Consider the following 20,548-nt stretch of genomic DNA (forward strand, 5'->3'; position numbering starts at 1 on the left):
CTGCACTTTGGACGTTAAACCTACTGCATTAGCCAAGGGGCGGCCCCCATTCTCACTCCAGCAGGGCTGTCCCCCACCTCCTAAGAAAACCCAGGGGGTTAGAAGTGTTTCTGCTCTGGGGAAGAAGCATATGAAGGGACGACTTTGCTATCGCCCGGTGGCACACGCCAATTACCGGATGAACGGGAAGTGGGGGAAGAGGCGGAATAGCAGCGGCAGCTCGGACTGAGGATACGTGCAGCTGTAGCTGTGGCAGGCCAAGCCACAGAGATACGTTCTTGCTTTTCCTCTGCCTCTGAGGGCAGGCTGGTTCCAGCAACTCAAAAGTTACTTAAGTTGAATCTTCCGGTTTATTATTCATTCAGAAATAAAGTGACAAATGGCGCAATGGATCGGGACATGCCTCTCTCTCCTCCCATCATCATCGGTCCTGCTGTGTGCCGTTGATATGTCACATCTCCATCAGTGAGACCAACGCAAGACACCCTGATCCTTCTAATGGGCAAAGGGGGGGGACCAAGGCAGCTCTTCTGCAACAACTCAGTGCTTCTCCAGAGAAGGGTCCCCTATGCACAGAACGTTGACGCCTGCATGACCCCAGGCATTCAGTCCAGTCCATGACTGATGTAATCCTTGCCTCTCCTCACCACTCACATAGACAACGTGAACCTGGTGAGGGCTCAGGAAGTACCCCAATCATGTTGCTGTCACTTCCTGTTCCTGGGCTGTGATGCGCCGGAAGACGGCTGGGAAGGTCTTGCCTCCATTCCTCTCAACTTTCTTCCCTTCCTCAGTTGAGGTGCCCAGAAGGTCAACCACTGGGTCAGTGGCCTGTTGAAGAAACAAACGCGGGAAGTCACAACACAAAGACAAGCAGTATGCCATCCCATCCCAAACTGCTATTGCTTCTCCAGAGGAGCACAAGACAGGGTGGGCAAAGTGCAATCCAACATCTGGAGGGCCACACCAGTCAACATTGACCAATGGTGAGTGATGATTGCAAGTGCAGTCCAACAATCTGGGGAACACACATTGCCTACCCCTGTACTAGAAAGGTACCAGATGGCCCTTGGCTGAGGATCGGGGCAGGATCAATTCAGCCCCTGGGGACTTTCAGACCAGTCTTTCCTCCATTTTGGCCACAAATTCATAAATACGGGTAGGTGAACTAGTAAGATGTTTTGGAGATCAATAACTTTAGTGATCCACAAACGCATATACATATGAGCCCGTTTCATACGTCTTATGTGTCTGAGGCTGCAATATGCACTTACTTGGGACTTACTTCCGAGTAAACATATAGAGGATCACACTGTGAATCTATGTTCCATCCATCTTTTGCCCTGTGGAACAGCACTGTGTATCCAAATCAGCATTTCAAAAAGAGTTCCTGGGAACGCTAGTTTGCAGGTTGGGATAAGTCAACACAGCTTCCTTCCAGGAATTCCGCTGACTTGCCCTGTTTTGGAAACCAGAATTTCTGCTATTTTCTGGTCACTTATTATTATTATTATTATTATTATTATTATTATTATTATTATTATTACTGTTGGCTCCCTGTGGTACTACTGGCTGGCATGAGGACGGGCTTGGATACTGCCCTGTGACTTCACCACTGTCAGGGCTTTTTTCTCCCAATCCCACCTCCCAACTAAATCTAGTTTTTGAAATGATGAGATCTGCAGAACTTACACATTTCGTAGGATCTTTGATTAGCCTTACAAAGATATTACACCAATATGGGTTTGGGATTGAATGTGAAGTAACCTTACGATGAGCATATTATTTCTAAAGCGCTCATTTTGCACTTTATTCCCTTCATGTCTGTGTATATTTAACGTGTGCTCTTTTTCAGTACTGCAAATAAGAAAGTCTCGTGCCTGTGGGTCATTGGTGGAATTTGCTCAGAGGCGGCCTCCTGAGCTGTAGCCGCCATCATGAACTCCACGGGAATGATCTAAGAACAGGCCGCCTGTGTCTGAAACATTCTCATACAAATTGCCTCAAGAGCCGTGTCCGGGGCTGCAAAAGCCATTACATCAGAAACTGCACTCTCTCTCACCAGCTCTTTCAACGGTACTTGCTCAAACAGAGGGTGTTCTTGGAAATGCTTTACCATCCACTTGTGCACTTCTTCCACATCTGTGATGGTGTATACCAGGCCCTGGGGGAACGAAGGAGAGGTTACAAGGAGAAGAGAGAACATGCAGGAGCCCCCCATGGATGAGATGCCAAGTTACTGCCGCCTGGTGCAAGGCAGGGAGGGGGGAATCAAAGAATTGCAAGGGGCCACTTAGGCCATCAAGTCCAACCCCCTGCTTGGTGCAGGAATCCAGTTTAAAGCATCTCTCCGTCCAGTCTCTGTTTGATTACCTCCAGTGATGGAGACCCCACCACCTCCCTAGGCGTTTGGTTCCATTGTCTCACTGCTGTGACTATTAGTATGTTTTTTTCCTGGGGCCAAATCTACACCAAGCAGGGTATAACACTTTAAAAAAAAGGTATATGGAATGTGTCATAGGCCCCAACAGTTGTCAGGGCACTTCAGAACTGTCATAAAGCAGTAGTGTAGATCCTGCCCTGACGTTCAACTGAAATCTACCTTCCTGTAACTTGAGCCTGTTATTTCATGTCCTACAGTCTTGCATGACAGACGACAGGTTGCACCTCTCTTCTGTGTAACAACCCTTTAAGTACTTGAAGAGTGCTATCATATCCCCCCTCGGTCTTCCCTTCTCAAGGCTAAAATACCCGTTTCCTTTCATCTTTCCTTGTAGAAGTTAGGTAGGGTGACCATATGGAAAGGAGGTCCGGGTTCCTGTATCCTTAACAGTTGCATAGAAAAGGGAATTTCAGCAGGTGTCATTTGTATGCATGCAGCACCTGGTGAAAATTCCCTTTTCATCAGAAAGTTAAAGCTGCAGGAGCCCTGACCTCCTGACCAGATACAAAAGAGGGCAGGGCACCCCATCCTCCTTTCCATAGGATCACCCTAACTTAGTTTCTAGCCCCCTGATCATCTTTGCTGCCCTTCGCTGAACTTGTTCTAGTTTATCTCCATCCTTCTTAAAGTGCTGTGTTGAGAAATGAACACCGTATTCGAGGTGAGGTCTAACCCTATGGACCAAAAAAACCCCTGGGGGCTGTTTCCAGTAGAGAAGGATCCTCTCTAGGGGTAGGCAACCCTTTTCTACATACTTGTGTGGGGAATCAGTGAAGGGTCACATGTGGGTGGTGGGTGGGATCAATCTTCCGAAGTGGGAGGATCACCCCTTTTCTCTTTCTGCCACTTCCATCCCTGCTCCCACCCTACTTTCCCACCCAGCAGGCTGCCAGGGAAGAGAGAGGTTGCTCTTGCCAGAGATCTGAACTGATTGACAACTGTTACCCAGAGGACCATGTCTCCTGCCGCTCCCAGGCTGTGGAATGGCCTGCCGAGAGAGATCCGCCAACTCAATAGTCTTTTCGAATTCAAGAAGGTTATAAAGACTGATCTCTTCCGGCAGGCTTACCCAGTCGAATTTTAAGATATTTGACTGTTATTTTAAAATTACATTAGTTTAAATGTTTTAATCAGTTTTATGTATTTTATGGTATTTGTTTATTTATTTATTACATTTATATACCTCCCAACAGCCAAAGCTCTCTGGGCAGTTTACAAAAGTTAAAAACAATGAACATTAAAAACAGATATACGAAATTTTAAACCACCAAAAGTATAAAAAAACACAATATCCATTTAAAACAACTGTTCTCGGGTCAGTTAAAAACTCAGCGTATACTGTTAAATGCCTGGGAGAAGAGAAAAGTCTTGACCTGGCGCTGAAAAGATAACAATGTTGGTGCCAGGCAAACCTCATTGGGGAGATCATTCCATAATTGGGGGGCCACCACTGAGAAGGCCCCCCAATGCAATGTATTTCGTGTTGTTCCCCACCTCGATCCAGAGGGAGAGACAGGTAAGAAATAAAAATATTAATTTCTTCTTCTTCTTCTTCTTCTTCTTCTTCTTCTCATCATCATCATCATCATCATCATCATCCGAAGGCCTTTTGAAACTAGGCTGGGGGCCGCACATGGCACTCGGGCGCCAGGTTGCCCACCCCTGATCTAACAGAAACCTTTCAGGTTGGTGGGAAGGCAGAACGCAGAGCCGTTTCCTAAAGTGAGTAATTCCCAATTATGTCAGGCTCTGACGACCTTGCAAACTGGAGCTCAGCGATCGCCATTTCCATGATCATTCATGAAGTGGGCTGCCGTCACTGCTACCGTCATCTCCCGTAGGAAACCCCTCAAGTGTGCTGGCACAGCCCCGCCCCATCCTCTTCCGTCTCGCGACCGCCTTGGGGAGATGCTGAAAGAACTGGGGGTGATTCACGCTGTCTCTGGGTGACGGCAGATGCTGATTCATCTTGAAGATTAGATCTGACAGTTCCAACCCCGAAAAGTGACGACGCAAACACACACACACGCACAAGGGCGCTCTGGCAGGTGAAAGCGGAGTCAGCCAAGGTGCCCTGGAGGAAGGCGCTACAAATCAGGGGTTGCAAGAGCTGTGTGCTGCTTTGCCTTCACAGATCTCTGTACAAAAAGAGGGAGAGACTAGCTCTGGTGCTGGTGAGAAGATCTTTTATTTTTTATTTTTCTTGTTAAAAAAGTTTTCTTAAAAATCACGGCTAGTAAAATAAAATAAAAGATCTTCTCACCAGCACCAGAGCTAGTCTCTCCCTCTTTTTGTACATACTTTTGGTACTTCTCCCTCCAACTTTTCTTCACGGATCTCTGCCAGCACAAGCCTGATCCTGGATGTAGGGGAAAGCTCATCCTTTGCCCTCCAGCAGCAATTAAGAGCCCTTCCCTTGTTCTGGGATTTCAAACTCCCAAGTGATTAAAAAAAGAGAGAGAGCCTTATTTCCCCAGGCTCTAGGATGTGTCGATACACACCTGGAATTTGATAAGAGATTAATTAATTCCTGCTGTGTGAAGATGAAGCAGTTCCTCTGTACTGCATGGGTTAAAACCAACCCTCCCAGGAAGTGGGCTGGAACAGAAGGAACTGGGGCAGCTAAGCCAAAGAACAGAGATATGATCCATTTGCGCATCCTTTTGGAATGCTAAGGAGGGAAGAAAATGTCTAGACTGCAGCAGACCCTCTGGACATGTGCGGTGGAAAAGAGGCCACTGATGCCTTCTCCTCTTGGGCATGCACTGCTCCCTTTAGCCCAGCCTCCAGCTCCGGGCCAGTGGTTTTCGAACTCTGCACCTCCAGGAAACCAATGCCACATCAATTCTGTGGCTGGGGGTTCCTGCACATCTGCCCTCGAAGCTGTGTGCAATGCAGAAATATCAGAGATAATTTGTGCAAACCGCAGACCCTCCCCCCCCCGCACAAAAAAGTTCCTGGAATTCGGGGGACAGCCTGCAGCTCGACTCGCAGACGCAAAGTGAGTCATATATGCCATGGAACTCGGTCGAGCTAAAAGAGAACTAGATTTCCTGGCAATGAACATCCCTACTCACAAGTCCTTTCACACAAAAATCGATTCCTATTTTCCCACCTACATCTGTCTGTTTTCGGCAACCTAATTTAGGGGCATTTTTTTTTTTAGCTGTTACTAGGGTTCAGAAACTGAAAATCAGAAGCCCTTCGTGCAAATAAACACAACTCACCTGTTCACGCAGTACGTAGGCATATTCTGCCAGCAAGGTGGTGCTGATAATCCGCCACTTATGCTTTGTCTTCTTGAAATGAGGGTCGGGGAAGAGGAAGAACATTTTGCACAACTGTATAAGAAAGAAAAGGTTCCCCCACCACCACAAGAAATGGAAGGAATTAATGCCAACCGTCTGCAATTTAATACACGATCCCTATTTGCCCCAATAATAAAGTCACCAAGGCTAATAAAGCATTTGTCCTCTTCCTACCTCAACCCCAGAGGAATGAGTCTATATCCTAGTGGTAGTGCAAATGCTCTGCATATAAAAGGCAGTGCACATGCTTTGCTAACCTCTTTCTATATGTTCCTCCCTGCATGCTCTGGTCACCATCTGGGGCACTGCTTCAAATCCCCCAGCCCCATGAAGCGAGGAGTGCAGCCACAAGGTCCGGAGCCTTTTTGGTGGTTGCACCCACTTTGTGGAATGTTCTGCCAGCAGAGATCGTCACGCCCCAGGCATTGCATTGCTTTAGGTAGGGTGACCATATGAAAAGGAGGACGGGGCTCCTTGTATCTTTAACAGTTGTATTGAAAAGGGAATTTTAGCAGGTGTCATTTGTATATATGGACAGGGCCGGTGCTACCATAGAGGCCACTCAGGCGGCCGCCTAGAGCGCCAAGCTAAGAGGGGCGCCGGGCACAGTGCAGCACTCACGTGTGTTGGCTGTGAGCCGACCCGGCCCGAGGATTCAGCTGGGCCTGGGTGGGTGAGATGGCGCCCTGCACCTGCCCAGCCGAAGTGAAGCCAGGGACGCTGGGGTGGTGCGGCTCCAAATTTGGACTTCCAGAACGCGCCCGGAAGAGAGAGAATGTATGGGTGAATGGGGTCTTTGAGTGAATGCATGCATTCATACGTGTGTTTGTTTGGAGTGAGTGATGCTGAGTGTGTGTGTGTGTGTGTGCGCACGTGTGTGAGTTGGGGGGGGATGATTTGGAGGTGATATTCCTATTAAATAATGCATTTTAGACCCATAGACGTCTTTTCCAATTTGTTTGCTATAACTGGCATGATGTATTTCTTGCATTTTAAAATAAATTTAGCAGTTTCAGGTTTTGTGCTTATTTTTTCCAGGAAACATATGTTCTTAAAAATCAAAGTTGGCATTTTTCTGGGGTGGGTGGGAGAGTGGGTGAAAGTAGGTCACCTTGCCTAGGGCGCAAAATAGTCTGGCACCGGCCCTGTATATGGAGAACCTGGTGAAATTCCCTCTTCATCACAATAATTAAAGCTGCGGGTGCCCTGCCCTCTTTTAAATCTGGTCACTCTAGTATAGCTCTTGCAGCTTTAACTGTGGTGGTGAAGAGGGAATTTCACCAGGTTCTCTATATATACAAATGACACCTGCTGAAATTCCCTTTTCTATGCAACTGTTAAAGATACAGGAGCCCTGTCCTCCTTTTCATATGGTCACCCTACTTTAGGTGATATGTAAAAACACAGCTCTTTAAGGCGTCATTTGATTAAAAGATATAACAGTCCTTGAATTGGGGTGGGGAGTTAGCCCTTATGATTAACTGCTGTATTTTATAAACTTATTATCGTTATTTATTTAGGATTTTAAAAATTGTTTCAAATATTGTCAACTTTACATACTGTTAAGATTGTTTTAAATATTGTTCACTCCCTTGAGTTCCCATTCAGGGAAATAGGCAGTATATAAGCTTTTTAGACAAATAAATAGATTCAATCCCTGGTGCTTCAGGCATTGTATCCAATGTTAGTCCTACTTAGAGTAGACCCATTAAAATGAATGGGCCTTAGGTTAGGCCTGACTAACTTAAGTCCTGTCCATTTCAATGGATCTACTCTAAGTCGGGCTTACATTTGATGCAACCCTAAGTTAAAACAGTCTCCCCAAACCTTGCATCCTGCAGATGTGCTGGACTACAACTCCCATGACTCAAGCTGAGGTGGTGGGAGGTGCAATCAAACACATCTAGAGGACAACAGACTAGGAAAGGCTGGTTTAAAAGAATATCAGAAAGCAGAGCTGCAGACAATGTCTACTAAAGTCTTGACGAGCTTGCTAGAATGGACCTAATAACTTTTTAGAAGGACCCAGCAGTCTGAGAGTATGAAGCAATTTTATAATCAATGCTATTTCCGAAAAACAAGCACCATTCTTGGGAGTCATCCCTAAAGATTCATGAAAAAGCACGAGCTGAACAACAATAGAGGTTTCTCTTTTGGAGGAAAGGGCAAGAATCTCGAAGGCAAAGCAATGGGATGACACAGGCTTCTTTGAAACACATATACAAGTATATTTCAGGTCTCAGAACGCGGGACAGAGAATGCTTTGCCACCTGCAGAGCCCCCCCGCCCCGGGCAACATCCTTCGGAAACTCACCTGCCCCTTGCGGAAGAAGTTGGGCAGGTGTTTCATGGCATTGCTGCGAATGCAGGCGATGTTCTGGAACTGCCCAGGATGAGAGGCTCTCAGTGACCGGATCCTGTCGCGCACATAATCCGAGACCTTTACTCGGATCTCCAGGCCCAGCATTAAAGTGTTGGGGAACAGGGGAGATAAGGCAACTGCAAAAGAAAACAGGCATCAAAAACTCTAAGATGGCAGCAAGGCCTGTGTGAAGCTGGGGGACAGAGGGTTTAGCGGAAAATGATAGAGATAGATAGATAGAGATAGATAGATGGGCAGGAAAAGGATAATGCCAAAGAGGTGATTTATCGGTCCCTCCACCCCACATTTCAAGTTTTAGAGACATTTTGAATCATTCTGCTACACTTCGCTCTCGTCTCACACCATACTCGCGTCACCCCTCTCACCTTAAGGCTGCAGTCCTACACAAGCTTACTTCGTCCACTGAAATAAATGAAACTTACATCTTAAATAAACATGGTTAGGACTAGGTTTTCACCTGCTACATTACGCAAGAGGTGATCCTTTGCCTTTAAGGGTGTGTGCTGGCCTGCTCCAGATTATAGGCACGATCCAGCCCAAGTTAAGCTCTTTTAAGCCTCATTCAGTTCACTGCAAGATGTAAACATGCAATCAGCTTTGTTGAAATCAATAGGAAAAGCACTTTTCACTTAGGTTGGATTACACCCAATACCGTCCATTTCAGATTCTCAAATTCTCCCTCTTGCTTTAATAATCAAAATTGATTTATAGACAGAGGTAGAGATGTGAAGGACTGAGGGGGAAATCCCCAGAAAAATGTGGTCCACCTAGTCCAGCATTCTTTGCAAGAATCCTAGCTGGCTGAGGATGATGGGAGTTACAGTCCAACACATCTGAAGGGGTTGAAGAAGACTGTGCTATGGCATCTACTTGAATTTGGTCCCAGTCTTCCTCTTGCTCATCCCTGTACTCAAAGTTCTCAGTATGCTCCTTGATTATGTGATACAGATAATTCAAAGTTGGGAGTTAGTTGGTCATCCCTTTTTGACTGCCTTCCCATTGACAGACGCTCATGAAACACACTTCATTGAAAAGCTCTTGAGACATGCAGATTCCATGAATAGCAACAGTTTTCACTATAATTCTAAGTCAAGAGTTTATTTATGTCCATTGAGCTTTAAAAAAAAAAGAATTATGGTACATAAAAATGTCAAATATAATTAAACAAACATAATTAATTACAAATTGGAGCAGAATGAAATATGAACACAAAAATGTCCCTGTACACCTTTATAAACACAGTTACAGACCAAAGTACAATGATATGCGAGTAACATACAGCCTGTCAACATATCATGAAGGGATTAACAGATACTAACAGTTAAAAGTAAGCTAGTCAAAGTTTAGTTATTGCTCAGAAAGGAAGTCTTTGGCTGTTAAATTTTACAAAAGAGCATTTCAAACTCCCTGTACACTTTTATAAACACAGGTGCAAGCCAAAGCATGGTGATATGCCAGTAACAACCTGTAAACAAATCATGAAGGGATTAAGCGATACTACAGTTAAAAGTAACCCAGTCAATGTTTAATTAAACCTTTCATTAGATTTTTCTCTGTGAACTGTGTTTGTGGGTAACCAACTGGTTGTTGCTATATATACACCAGTGTGGTGTAGTGGCTAAAGTGTTAGACTGGGAGCAGGGAGATCCGGGTTCTAGTCCCCACTTGGCCATGGAAACCCACTAGGTGACTTTGGGCTAGTCACAGACTCTCAGCCCAGCCTACCTCACAGGGATGTTGTTGTGAGGCTAAAATGGAGAGGAGGAGGATTATGTATGCCGCCTTGGGTTCCTTGGAGGAAAAAAGGTGGGATATAAATACAATAATAAAATAAAAATAATAAAATAGATATGTCACCATCACTGTATATGGTGCTTTACAAAGCAAGATTTTTTTTTTAAAAAAAAGAAAGATAAGTCCCTGCCCCAAGTAGCTTCCAATTGAAATGTAAGGGAAAAACAACCAAGGAGTGAGAAGGCAAGGAAAAGAAGGGTAGCAAGGGATGAATGTAAGCAAATGCAGTAACGCCTACATAGGCCTGCAGTCCAATCCTATACTATTTACTTGGAAGTACAACCCACTGATTTCAATAGGACCCACATTCAAGTAAAAGGACTTTCACATATGCCTCAGGCTGTGCACACTTACTTGAAAGTAAGTCAAAATGCATTCAATGGGGCTTGCTCCTAAGTTAGGGTGCATAGAACTGCTGCCTTTGCTTCACTTAGGAATAAGAACAAAAGACTCAACTCCAACTTCTATAAGGCTACATCATCATCATCATCATCATCATCATCATCATGCAGCCCTATATACATATATATCTGGGGAGTAAGTCCCATTGAACCCATTACCTCCATACATACAATTGGGCTATAACTCCCACTGAATTCACTGGGACTTACTTTTGATTCAGATACAAGTGCAAGGGTTGTGCAAGCCATTGTTTTTCGACCTCTTCCAAGTGAAAGAATTTGAACCTCAGAAGCTTTTCACTGGCTGTACTTTTTCCTTCTCACCAACCCACGTCCTATGTCATGTTCTGTAATAGTGGATTCACGTGACTAGTTCAAGGAGTGACAATTTATCATATTGAAAGCAATAAAGGGTGTATCATGATGGCACAGCACAGCTATTTTAATCATGTTCTGTAATAGTGGATTCACGTGACTAGTTCAAGGAGTGACAATTTATCATAGTGAAAGTAATAAAGGGTGTATCATGATGGCACAGCATGGCTATTTTAAATCACCTTAGTGGAAATCAATCCATAGCCTTCTAATCAAGCCAGTGAGTCAATGGGCGTTTCCTTTAAAAATGTCGAAATTCTGTTTTCATAAGAATGCTGCAAATTATTTGTTAAGGACCTGGAACCCTTCAAGGGTTTTAATTGTCATTGCTGGTTTAGATCCTTTTTTAAAAAATAAAATAAAATAAAATCACATCCTGCCTTACCTTGTCAACAGGCAACCCTAGGCAGCTAGCGACATGCAATCTTTTAAAAATAATCCAACAATGAATCCAACTGTTTTCAAATCATTAGGCAAAGGGTGGTGCAGAAATCCTGTACATATAGATTGATAATTTCCAGGGGCTCTTTATTAAGAACCGTGTCAATTAAACAGAGTAGAATCTAATTTAAGGATGCAGTGTAAATAGGTCAAGAGATGTAGTACTTCTCTTGTAATGTGAATTTGAAGAGTTTTAGCCTGGACTCTTTTGCACCTTCCTCTGCTTGTTTGAAGGTCTTTCTCAAACAATTTGTTCTTACGAAGAATACTATAATCTGTAATACTGTCATTTTAGAGTGCTAACTTATGCTTGTTTACTTAGAAATATATCCTACTGACTTCTATGAGCTGAAATCCCAGTTAAGTGTGCATAGCAGGGGTGAGCAACATGTGGCCTGTAGACCACATGTACTGCCACCAAAATATGTGGTGGCAGCAACAAAAACATTGTCGCTTTGTTGCCAAAAATCGGTGGCAAACTGCTAATGAAGCCTAAAGCGTCCAAATGTTGCTTGTTTTTTGTAGGCAAACCAGCATTTTTTTCCTGGCTTCCCGTGGAGTGCAACACCCAGGGGGGAGGAACTGGGGTACAAAAAAAATATCCCCAAGTTGCTCACCCCAGTGTAGAGCATTTCAGTCTGTCTCTTTTTTAAAAAATATGCTGAACTTAAGAGGAACACATAAATCAGGAGACAGAAACCAAAATCATACCCCAGCTTCCTTTCTGATTTACAGGAGGAAGCTGTCCATACACCTTATTCCAAAAGTCAAAGAAGGAAAATATCTGAAAAATAATAACAATGGTAGCCTGCACTTTTGGAACTGTCTTCCGTAAAACCAACTCCCACAGAGAAGTCTTGGCTGTCTCTTAATTATGACTGGGGGGAAATTACCTAGCAAACCCCCATAACCGCAGCCAATATCAGCAAACTCCACTTGAGATGCAGGCTTGGCCTCCTCTTCCACATCCTTTGGGTCATCACGTCGATTGTCTTTGTTTAAAGGGGGGTGAAATTCTGGGTACAGTTCAGACCAGTCCATTTCTTCAGGCTTGGCAGGACTAACAGGGAAGAAACCAGAGGGCTTCATGAAACAAAGCTACTGAAGAAAAAAATATGCAAAGACAGCTTTTCCAAGCACCAACAAGGCTTTAGCCTGTGGGATAATGTTGGTGTGACACAACTTATTCCCAGTTTCAAAGACTATTAAAAAGTCTGACTGGGCAAGGACTCAGGGCTGGTACTTAACATATTTCAGTGATTTGTAGACCTCCAGAGACATTCCAAAGACTGCTAATACATCCATCTAGCCAAAAGACAAATCAGACAAGATCATTTAGGCAACTATATCCTAATACTAACCACAGTTATTTGGAGCCAAATTCCAATGAGGTCTCAATGGAAATTACTTTGCATCTCAATTTTCCTTATTTAATACATTTTCTTACTGTGCAATAGCAAAAGCTCTTTGGACAGTTCACAAAAAGAGCAAAACGCAGCATGAAGGGCTAAAAACAAAAGCACAGCTACACATTAAAAAGAAAACAAAACCAACAGCAGCACTAAGATCTAAAAGGAACAACACTGTTTTTAAAAAGTGAAGAACTAAAAAGCCCGGTTGGGGGGGGGGGGGAAGGGGGCGGCTACCTGGCATTGAAACAACCACAATGTAGGGTGCCAGGGGAGCCTCTCTGGGGGAGAGGGGGAATTCCACAATTCCTAATTTGGAAAGGCAGCCAGAGAAGGGCTCTAACAATGAACTTAGGGTCCAAGCAGGTATATATGGGTGGAGGCATTTAGGGCTTTAAAGTTTAACATGTGCACTTTGAATTGGGCCTGGAAACTGACTGAAAGAGAGTATAAATAACAAAGCACATGATTGTATCGCCCAGTCCCTATTAGCAATCTTGCTGCCCTATTTTGGACCAGCTCACGTTTCCGGACTGCTTTCAAAGGCAGCCACACATTTAACATACTGCAGCCAATCCAACGCACACTTAAATTTGGAATTAGTCCTGCTAAACTTGGTGTGGCTTATTTCTAAGGGAAGATGTGCAATAAATATGCAACTAGGATGCAATGCAAGCCTCTCAATCTTACACACATTTACACAGAAATAAACCCCATTTTGTTCAATGGGACTCACTCCCAAGCAAGCATACATGAAATTGCAGTCTTAAACATACTTTAGAAGCAAGTCCCAGTGGCATCAATAGAACATATTTTGGACGAACTCAATGGGATTTACTTTTGAGTGAACAGGTATAGGATTGCCCTGCCTTCTCTCACAGTCCACCATGAAGACAACTGTACCAAGACACTCTGCCACTGATAAAGAGAGAGACTATAGACTGGGATTATGGAAATGTATGCCCACAGAGCAGGTCATAGCTCAGTGGCCAAGCACATGCTTTGCATGCAGAAGATCCCATGTTCCCTAGCATCCCCAGAACGTTTGGGCAATCCACAACCTATGGGTTACGTGTGGCTCTCAGCCTCACCCACTGCAGCTGCCAAGACCTGGGAAGTCCTGCCCACTTTCCCCCACCTGATCAGCCCTCAACTGGAAAGCAGGGGGGAAATCAAGCATTTTCCACTACTTTGGGATCCAAGTAATCCTGATTTAACCCCTGGGCATTGGGAATGTGCATGACAGGGGTGTTAAAGCTTCCACTTTCCAGTGATCCTGATTCAGCCCAAACTGCTTTCTCCACAGAGCTATTAACGGTGGTCTTGGCCCCATAAAAAGCCCAGAAGAGGAAGTTGTCTTATGTGTTTGTGAGAGAGACAGACAGACAGGAGAGAGTGTGGAGGGTTGAAGAAGATTGTGCATCTGCATTTCTGAGAAAGACTGTATGTACATGACAGGGAAGCAGTGGAGGCTGGTACTTCCGATTTCAGTGGAGTTGTGGATCCGTTCTGGATTTCTGCAGAACCAGCCAGACCCCAGAAGGAGCTATCTAAGGTGCTGAACCCTATTAGAGCAGTACAATGGAACCAGTTACCTAGGGAGGTTGTGGGCATTCAAGAGGCAGCTGGACGGTATGCTTTAGGGTGGATTCCTTCACTGAGCAAGGGGTTGGACTCGACCCTTCCAACTCTACTATTCTATGACCCCCCTACAAGTACATTCAGCACCTTGGATAGCTTCTTTAGAATTCTGGATGGTCCTGATTGAAACCAATAATGGATCCACAGCCCCATCAGCCTCCACTAGAGGGAAGGCGGTGTGTGATTCTGAGAAAGGGGGAGAGGGAGACCACTGATGGCTCTGGCCACACTCACTGCTGGCTTGCAGCCCCCAACCCACTGCCCAGAAACACCTCATGCGGCCCTTCGGGGGCAAAAAGATAGCCCACCAGCGAATTAAAGGATCTTGGGTATCTACGTAAGAACTCTGCTTGGATCCTTGAAGAGGCACAGTCACACTGGGATGAAAAAGACAGTTTCACAATCACAATCTTTGAGTAACGGGTTGAGAACTGTGTGAAGCCCGGCCGCACGCAGGTTTCCTCAGAGGTAAAGTCCACTTAATTCATCTGGGCTTATTCCCCGGGGTAACTTGTCAATAGGACCAAACACATCTCCACGATGTGAAAGGACGGGTCTACGATCCCGCGGAAGCTCAGAAACTGGGGGATCAAGGGGTTCAAGTCCCGTCCACACTCACTAAGACAAGGTGTGATCCGCCAGCGGGTTGGAGTGCGCGCGCTGCCGGTAGAAGCGCTTCTGTGGCGCCGTCGCCAACGCCACCCCGTCCATGGCCACAGAGGATAAGCAACCCCGCAAACAGAGCCCAAACCACGTGGAGCCCTCTCCAGCAAATAGGGGTCGCAGGGAAAACACGTCATTCCGGAACGCAAGCACGAGTCGACGGGAAATTCGTCAGGCTTCCGCCTTAAAGGGCCAGTAGCATCTTAGTTCGCAATCCTTCTATAGACAGAAAAAAGCCTTACAACAACTAGCATTCTTCAGCCGCCCTTGCTGCCTGTGGAATGTTGGGAATTGTAGGACTTTTTCCTATCTAAAGATGCATAGGATTGCGCCCTTCAGTGTCTTTAAACGTTCAGTTCCTTGATCCAGCAGCATCTGGGGAAAAGTTGGAAAATGCGCAGTAGGCTAGAAATAAATCATTTTCATTTAATTAAATTCGACATCTTTCTTTTCCTTGGCATGGTTTCTTTAGTAGCTGCAGAACTGGCAAAAATTTAGGACGTGAAGCTTTTCCCATTATTTATCTATGCTAGGAATATTTCCATCTGATAAATATCTAGCTGACCTGCAACTATTAAGAGCGTATCAACTGGCTCAGGGGGGAAAAAAATCAGTGGTGTGAAATATATGATAAGTTCTCAAACCTTGTCAATAACCCTGCCAAGGAACTCCCAGAAATTCAGTGCTCAGAATTATTCAAATGCAGTGTCGTAATAAGTTTCACAACAGTCTTATAAGGTAGGCCTCGGTTATTATCCCCATTTTACAGATTGGATGTTTACATGTAAGGTATAGAGGCTTGTCTAAGCCCCCCACCTTCTGCAGAGGAAGAGATTATTTAACATTTGTAGCGTGCTTTCAAGTGTTCAAAGTGCTTCACATGCATTTTCTACTTGCAGTCTTTACCACAACTCTGTAAGGTAAGTCAATATTATTATCCCTTATATTACAGCTGGGGACGGACGGACTGAGTTCTTGGCAGAGGAGAGATTTGAACCATGGACTTCCTAATTCATAGCTTAGTCGCTTTTTCTCACAGTTCTCTTCACCGTTACACTAGACTACAGAAGATGGGGGAATCATGCCCCATGAGTTATTGGCTCTATTCACGTGAACATGGTGTGTGTGTGTGTGTTTGTGTGTGTTGGAGAACTACATTGTGGGGAGGGGATAGGAAAACCACAACACATGTCCCCATCACATGACCGAGAAACACATAGTGTGCTGTGATTGACTTACCCATCGCTGTTCCGTAGGTAAATTTCTGTCCTCTTGCTACCGCTTAGGTGCAGTTACCCCCATTGTACAAGGCAGGTAATGGGGGTGGGTAAAGTACCCATCATGGGAGGAACACACCCACACCCACGACATGCTAACCCTCCATGCATTGCTCTCAAACACGACCCACAGTGGATTAGCGTGACATTTGAACCCCGTCAACCCATAGAAATGTTAACTCACTACCCATGAAATGCATTTGCTTCCTAGAGTACATAACTTTGTGTCACATGGATTGTGCTGGCTTCCAGTTCGTTTCTGGGCATGATTTAAGGTGCTGATGATTACATATAAAGTCCTATACGTTTTGTTGCTAGATGATTTGAAGGACCGTCTTCTCCCACATGAATCTGCCCACCTTTTGTGATAGTAATCAGAGGCCTTGTCACATGTTGCTTTGCCTCCAGAGGCACAGTTGCCTGGGACACAGGACAGGGCCTTCTTAGTAATGGAGTGCCTTTCCTCGACTTTTTAGACTATAGATGTGTGTCAACATTCCTATTTTGTCAAGTTTTTTTTATTGTTTGGACTTTAACACATTTGTTGACAATGCCCTGGTTGCTCTGTGGGATATAAAGGTGATCTGGATAGTTGACACAATAACTCCAAAGTGCTCTCTCCTGCTAGTCAGAGCTTGTTTGGCTCCCTAGCTTACCAGCTGGGGTGATAAAGCAGATAGGACGATGGCTCAAATGCAGGTGGTGAATCAGCCTGTGGCAATGATGGGGGTGAAGAACCAATACCTTGCTCCATTGCATTATTGAAGAGCAATAGCATGAGCTTTTCCTAGTGGAACATGGTCTTCTACAACAAAGCCACCAGGGAGATGATAAAGAGCCCTCGGAGATCCATTCTGACATGCTTGTGCAGCATTTTGAGCATAAAATGCTCGCATCTGCAGTGACTTGGAATCACAGGCCGTAGCTAGACCTAAGGTTTATCCCAGGATTGTCCTGGGGTCAAACCTGTTCATCTAAGTGCCACACAGGGCATCCAGTCCTCAGGCAAGGGTGAACCCGGGATGATCCTGGGATAAACCTTAGGTCTAGCTACGGCCACAGTCATTTTAATGATGTGTCCAAAGGATTGTTGAGTGATGTGTTGTTGGATGGATTTCCGTTATTACAGCCTGAGGATGTGGACCTAGTAATTGGTGGGATATGGCAGCTTACGATACAGATTTAAAACATATACAATAAAATCCCAGTAATATCACAATTAAATACAAAAAGAATTGAGATTTTAAAAACAGAGCAACAATGAAAATAATTTGTAACAGCAGGGTCTAATCGTGTGACAGGAAACTCCATAAAGGCACTCATGCACAGCATGTCTTGCCAGAAGGTTCTTTTTTCCAAAGGAATTGTAAGGCAATAAGCTCAATAATGGATAAGGATTACCTACTTTATTTAAGAAACACTCAAGATTGACAAATAAACGTACAGTAGTTTAAGGCAAGAGAGTAGACACAAAGACAGAGTACAATCATATGGTTTACTTCCCTCTTCTAGTAGTTGAGGACCCCAGAAGTGACAACAGAGAAACTTCATAGCCAGCATGCAGCACTTTCTACAATTCAGGTCTGCATCCAAGTCCACTGTGAACAAGTTTCTAGGAACTTTTATACATGAGAGCTGCATGCTGGCTGATCATGTAAGCAACCTGGTGTGTTGATCAACTTTCATGTTCTTATTTATTCCTCCAAAATCATAAGGTAAGCCTGAGCTGGTGGCCTTAACCAACACAGATAACTCTGGTGACCATCCTTCACTGCCAAATTAGTATCAACTGGAACAGACAACTGGCAGAAAATACAGAGAAATCACATGAAGCAATTTTAAGGCTCTCAAATGGGAATTCAGGCATAGAAGAGCAATGACTATACACCATCTATGCTCCTTGATATACAAAGGACTTCTGGTTTGATTTTCCCATACACAGCAACAAAGATGAGGTAAAACAAGAAGAACTTCAGGGCCACCTTGAATAAGCAAATAAATAATACTTGTATGGTGACCTCACCACAGCAGATGGGACAAGAGGAAGAAGAGTGTGAGAAAGGGATCAGAAGAGACAAATACAGGAAGAGTGTGTGAAGGCACCTTGCCTGAACCATCTCCTGCTTTTCTTTTGGTAGATGTAGGGCGGTCATAGTTTGTGGTCTTATTTACTGGAAGGACAGCTATACAGGGGAATTTTTGATATGAAACTGATGGTGACTCATGCAATCATTTGTCAGCTGTTTCTAGTTTAAGATGCAGTTAGCTAAACTGTGAAGAATTTCATAGCCGCACAATGACTTGTTCTACCAAATCCAGGAATCCTGGGAACATTTTTAAATAGGCGGGAAGGGAATCGAAACAGTCTAATGGTAAATTCAAAATGGATCCTAGCTGTACTGAAAAGACACCATTCATGAATCTTATAGAATGATGATTCTATCAAAGCCCTGGTTGATCCCTGGGACAGAAAAATAACCCAAGTCGTCAATAAAATTCTTCCAGAGTGTCGTCTCCCTGGCTGATTGAGCTAGGTGGGCTTCCTAGTTTTCCAGGAAGCCTGGGGCAATGAAGCAGCAAGAACTATGACTAGAACATTGGTGGAGGAAATCAAGGGGCAAATCCAATCAAACATAGGCTAGAGCATCAAATTAAGCCCTGTTCTGTGTCAATGATGGTCGGAGGCAAGGAAAAATTACTGATTCACCACCATTGGCAGAGTCATCCAATGGAGCTCTTCCAGATAGTTAAAGGTCTGTTACATCAAAGGCCTTGTAAATTGGGGAAAGAGGACTCAGTAGCCAGCTGTGACAAATGTCTTTCCATGTGGTGGGGACTTGAGACGTTTCTCCCAAACACATGGACACAAAGCAGAGCAGAGCAGACCCACAATACAGATCTAACTGATACTTGGGAGTACATGATGAAGGAACTCTTGCCTAGATTGTTTAACCTTTTAGGAGGGCAACAAGCACACCTTTTCCCTCTTTCTTTCCCATTCATATCTCTCTTTTCCCCTACCCATGAGCAGAGGCCTAGCAACACTCTTGCTGTTACTGCCCCTTGAGGTAAAACCTGTGTCAGGGAAGGAGTCAGGCAGACTCTAGGGCAGTTGAGTGGAAGTTCTGTATTCTGTTTGGACCTTCATTTAATGTTAGAGTGGTTCTGGGTCAGTAAAAGCTTTATTTTTTCACATCCCACTGAACTGGAGTGTAACATTTGTTGAGGCACCTGCACTGGGACAAGTATTTGACTGAAAGGTCAAATACTTGAGTGACAAGCCTACAAAGCTGTGAAGGAAACAGCTTTCTCCCAGAATTCCCTGAAAGAAATAATCCAGCAAAAGAACTTTGCCTAGGGTAACCATATTTTGGAAACCAAAAGGGAGGACAACATGGTCGCCCCCAAGGGGGCGTGTCCAGTACCAAGGGGGCGTGCCCACCCGAACATAGCCTTGGTCACATGTCTGATTTTACAGCACACATTTAAGACAAATCTGTTCTACATAACATCTTAATGTTAAAATCACTGAAATAAAGAACAAGTGAGAGATTCAATGTATCTGAAATTAACTTCACTCACTCCTACTTTTGTAGGTTTTGCTGTACCTTTAAGCTTTTGCTATACTCTGTGTGTTACATTCTCCCCTTCCCTCAAATATCTTTTCTGACTGTATCTTCACTCATTGCAAGCTGCTGTTGTTAACAGGGTTTGCTACTGGCCCCAGAATCGTTTCAAATTTGGTATGGCTAAAGCTCTACCTAAAAGCTATCATGGTGCCAACTTTCAGCTCTTTATCTTTAAAAATGACAGTTTAAAAATAATAATTTTAAAACCTCATTTTTAAAAAAAATCCTAAAAAAATCAATGGATGAACGGATCTGTTTCAAATTTGGTGTGACTAAAGCTCTACCTAAATCCTATCCTGGTACAAAGTTTCATCTCTTTATCTTTAAAAATGACGATTTTAAAAATAATAATTTTAAAACCTCAATTTTTAAAAAATTCCTAAAAAATCAATGGATGAACAGATCTGTTTCAAATTTGGTGTGGCTAAAGCTCTACCTAAATCCTATCATGGTACAAAGTTTCATCTCTTTATCTTTAAAAATGACAATTTTAAAAATAATAATTTTAAAACCTCAATTAAAAAAAAAAATCCTAAAAAATCAATGGATGAACGGATCTGTTTCAAATTTGGTATGACTAAAGCCCTTCCTAAGAGCTACCATTGTTCCAAGTTTCATGTCTTTATCTTAAAAAATGACGGGGTTATAAGCATTTTTGTTAATTCCTATTAGAGCTGCTCTTGGGGGGGGGGAATCTGGATTTCCCCTCCCCCTCCCGGATTTGCCATCAAAAACCCGGACAAATCCGGGCAGATTCAGTCATATGGTTACCCTAACTTTGCCA

The 20,548-nt window shown here is 44.0% G+C and overlaps 1 protein-coding gene across 1 annotated transcript; it reads right to left on the reverse strand.

The window, feature by feature from the left end:
- Positions 1–336: 336 nt before the first annotated feature.
- Positions 337–14,954, reverse strand: METTL1 (methyltransferase 1, tRNA methylguanosine). Its single transcript, XM_063119672.1, has 6 exons — positions 14,815–14,954; positions 12,039–12,205; positions 8,066–8,250; positions 5,671–5,784; positions 2,063–2,164; positions 337–831 (listed from the first exon to the last, which is right to left on the reverse strand). The coding sequence occupies exons 1-6, from the start codon at positions 14,904–14,906 to the stop codon at positions 697–699; spliced, it is 795 nt and encodes a 264-aa protein (XP_062975742.1). The 5' UTR covers positions 14,907–14,954; the 3' UTR covers positions 337–696.
- Positions 14,955–20,548: the final 5,594 nt, after the last annotated feature.

The sequence above is a fragment of the Elgaria multicarinata genome, chromosome 3, assembly GCF_023053635.1.
Source record: "Elgaria multicarinata webbii isolate HBS135686 ecotype San Diego chromosome 3, rElgMul1.1.pri, whole genome shotgun sequence".
Taxonomy (NCBI): domain Eukaryota; kingdom Metazoa; phylum Chordata; class Lepidosauria; order Squamata; family Anguidae; genus Elgaria; species Elgaria multicarinata.

Excerpts from the sequence above, each read along its gene's own strand:
- METTL1 (XM_063119672.1), bottom strand. The coding sequence starts at position 14,906 with ATGGACGGGGTGGCGTTGGCGACGGCGCCACAGAAGCGCTTCTACCGG. Across the intron at positions 12,206-14,814 it reads GCGGATCACACCTTGTCTTA|TCCTGCCAAGCCTGAAGAAA; the intron begins GTGAGTGTGGAC and ends CTTCCCTGTTAG. Across the intron at positions 832-2,062 it reads AAGTACCGTTGAAAGAGCTG|GCCACTGACCCAGTGGTTGA; the intron begins GTGAGAGAGAGT and ends TTTCTTCAACAG.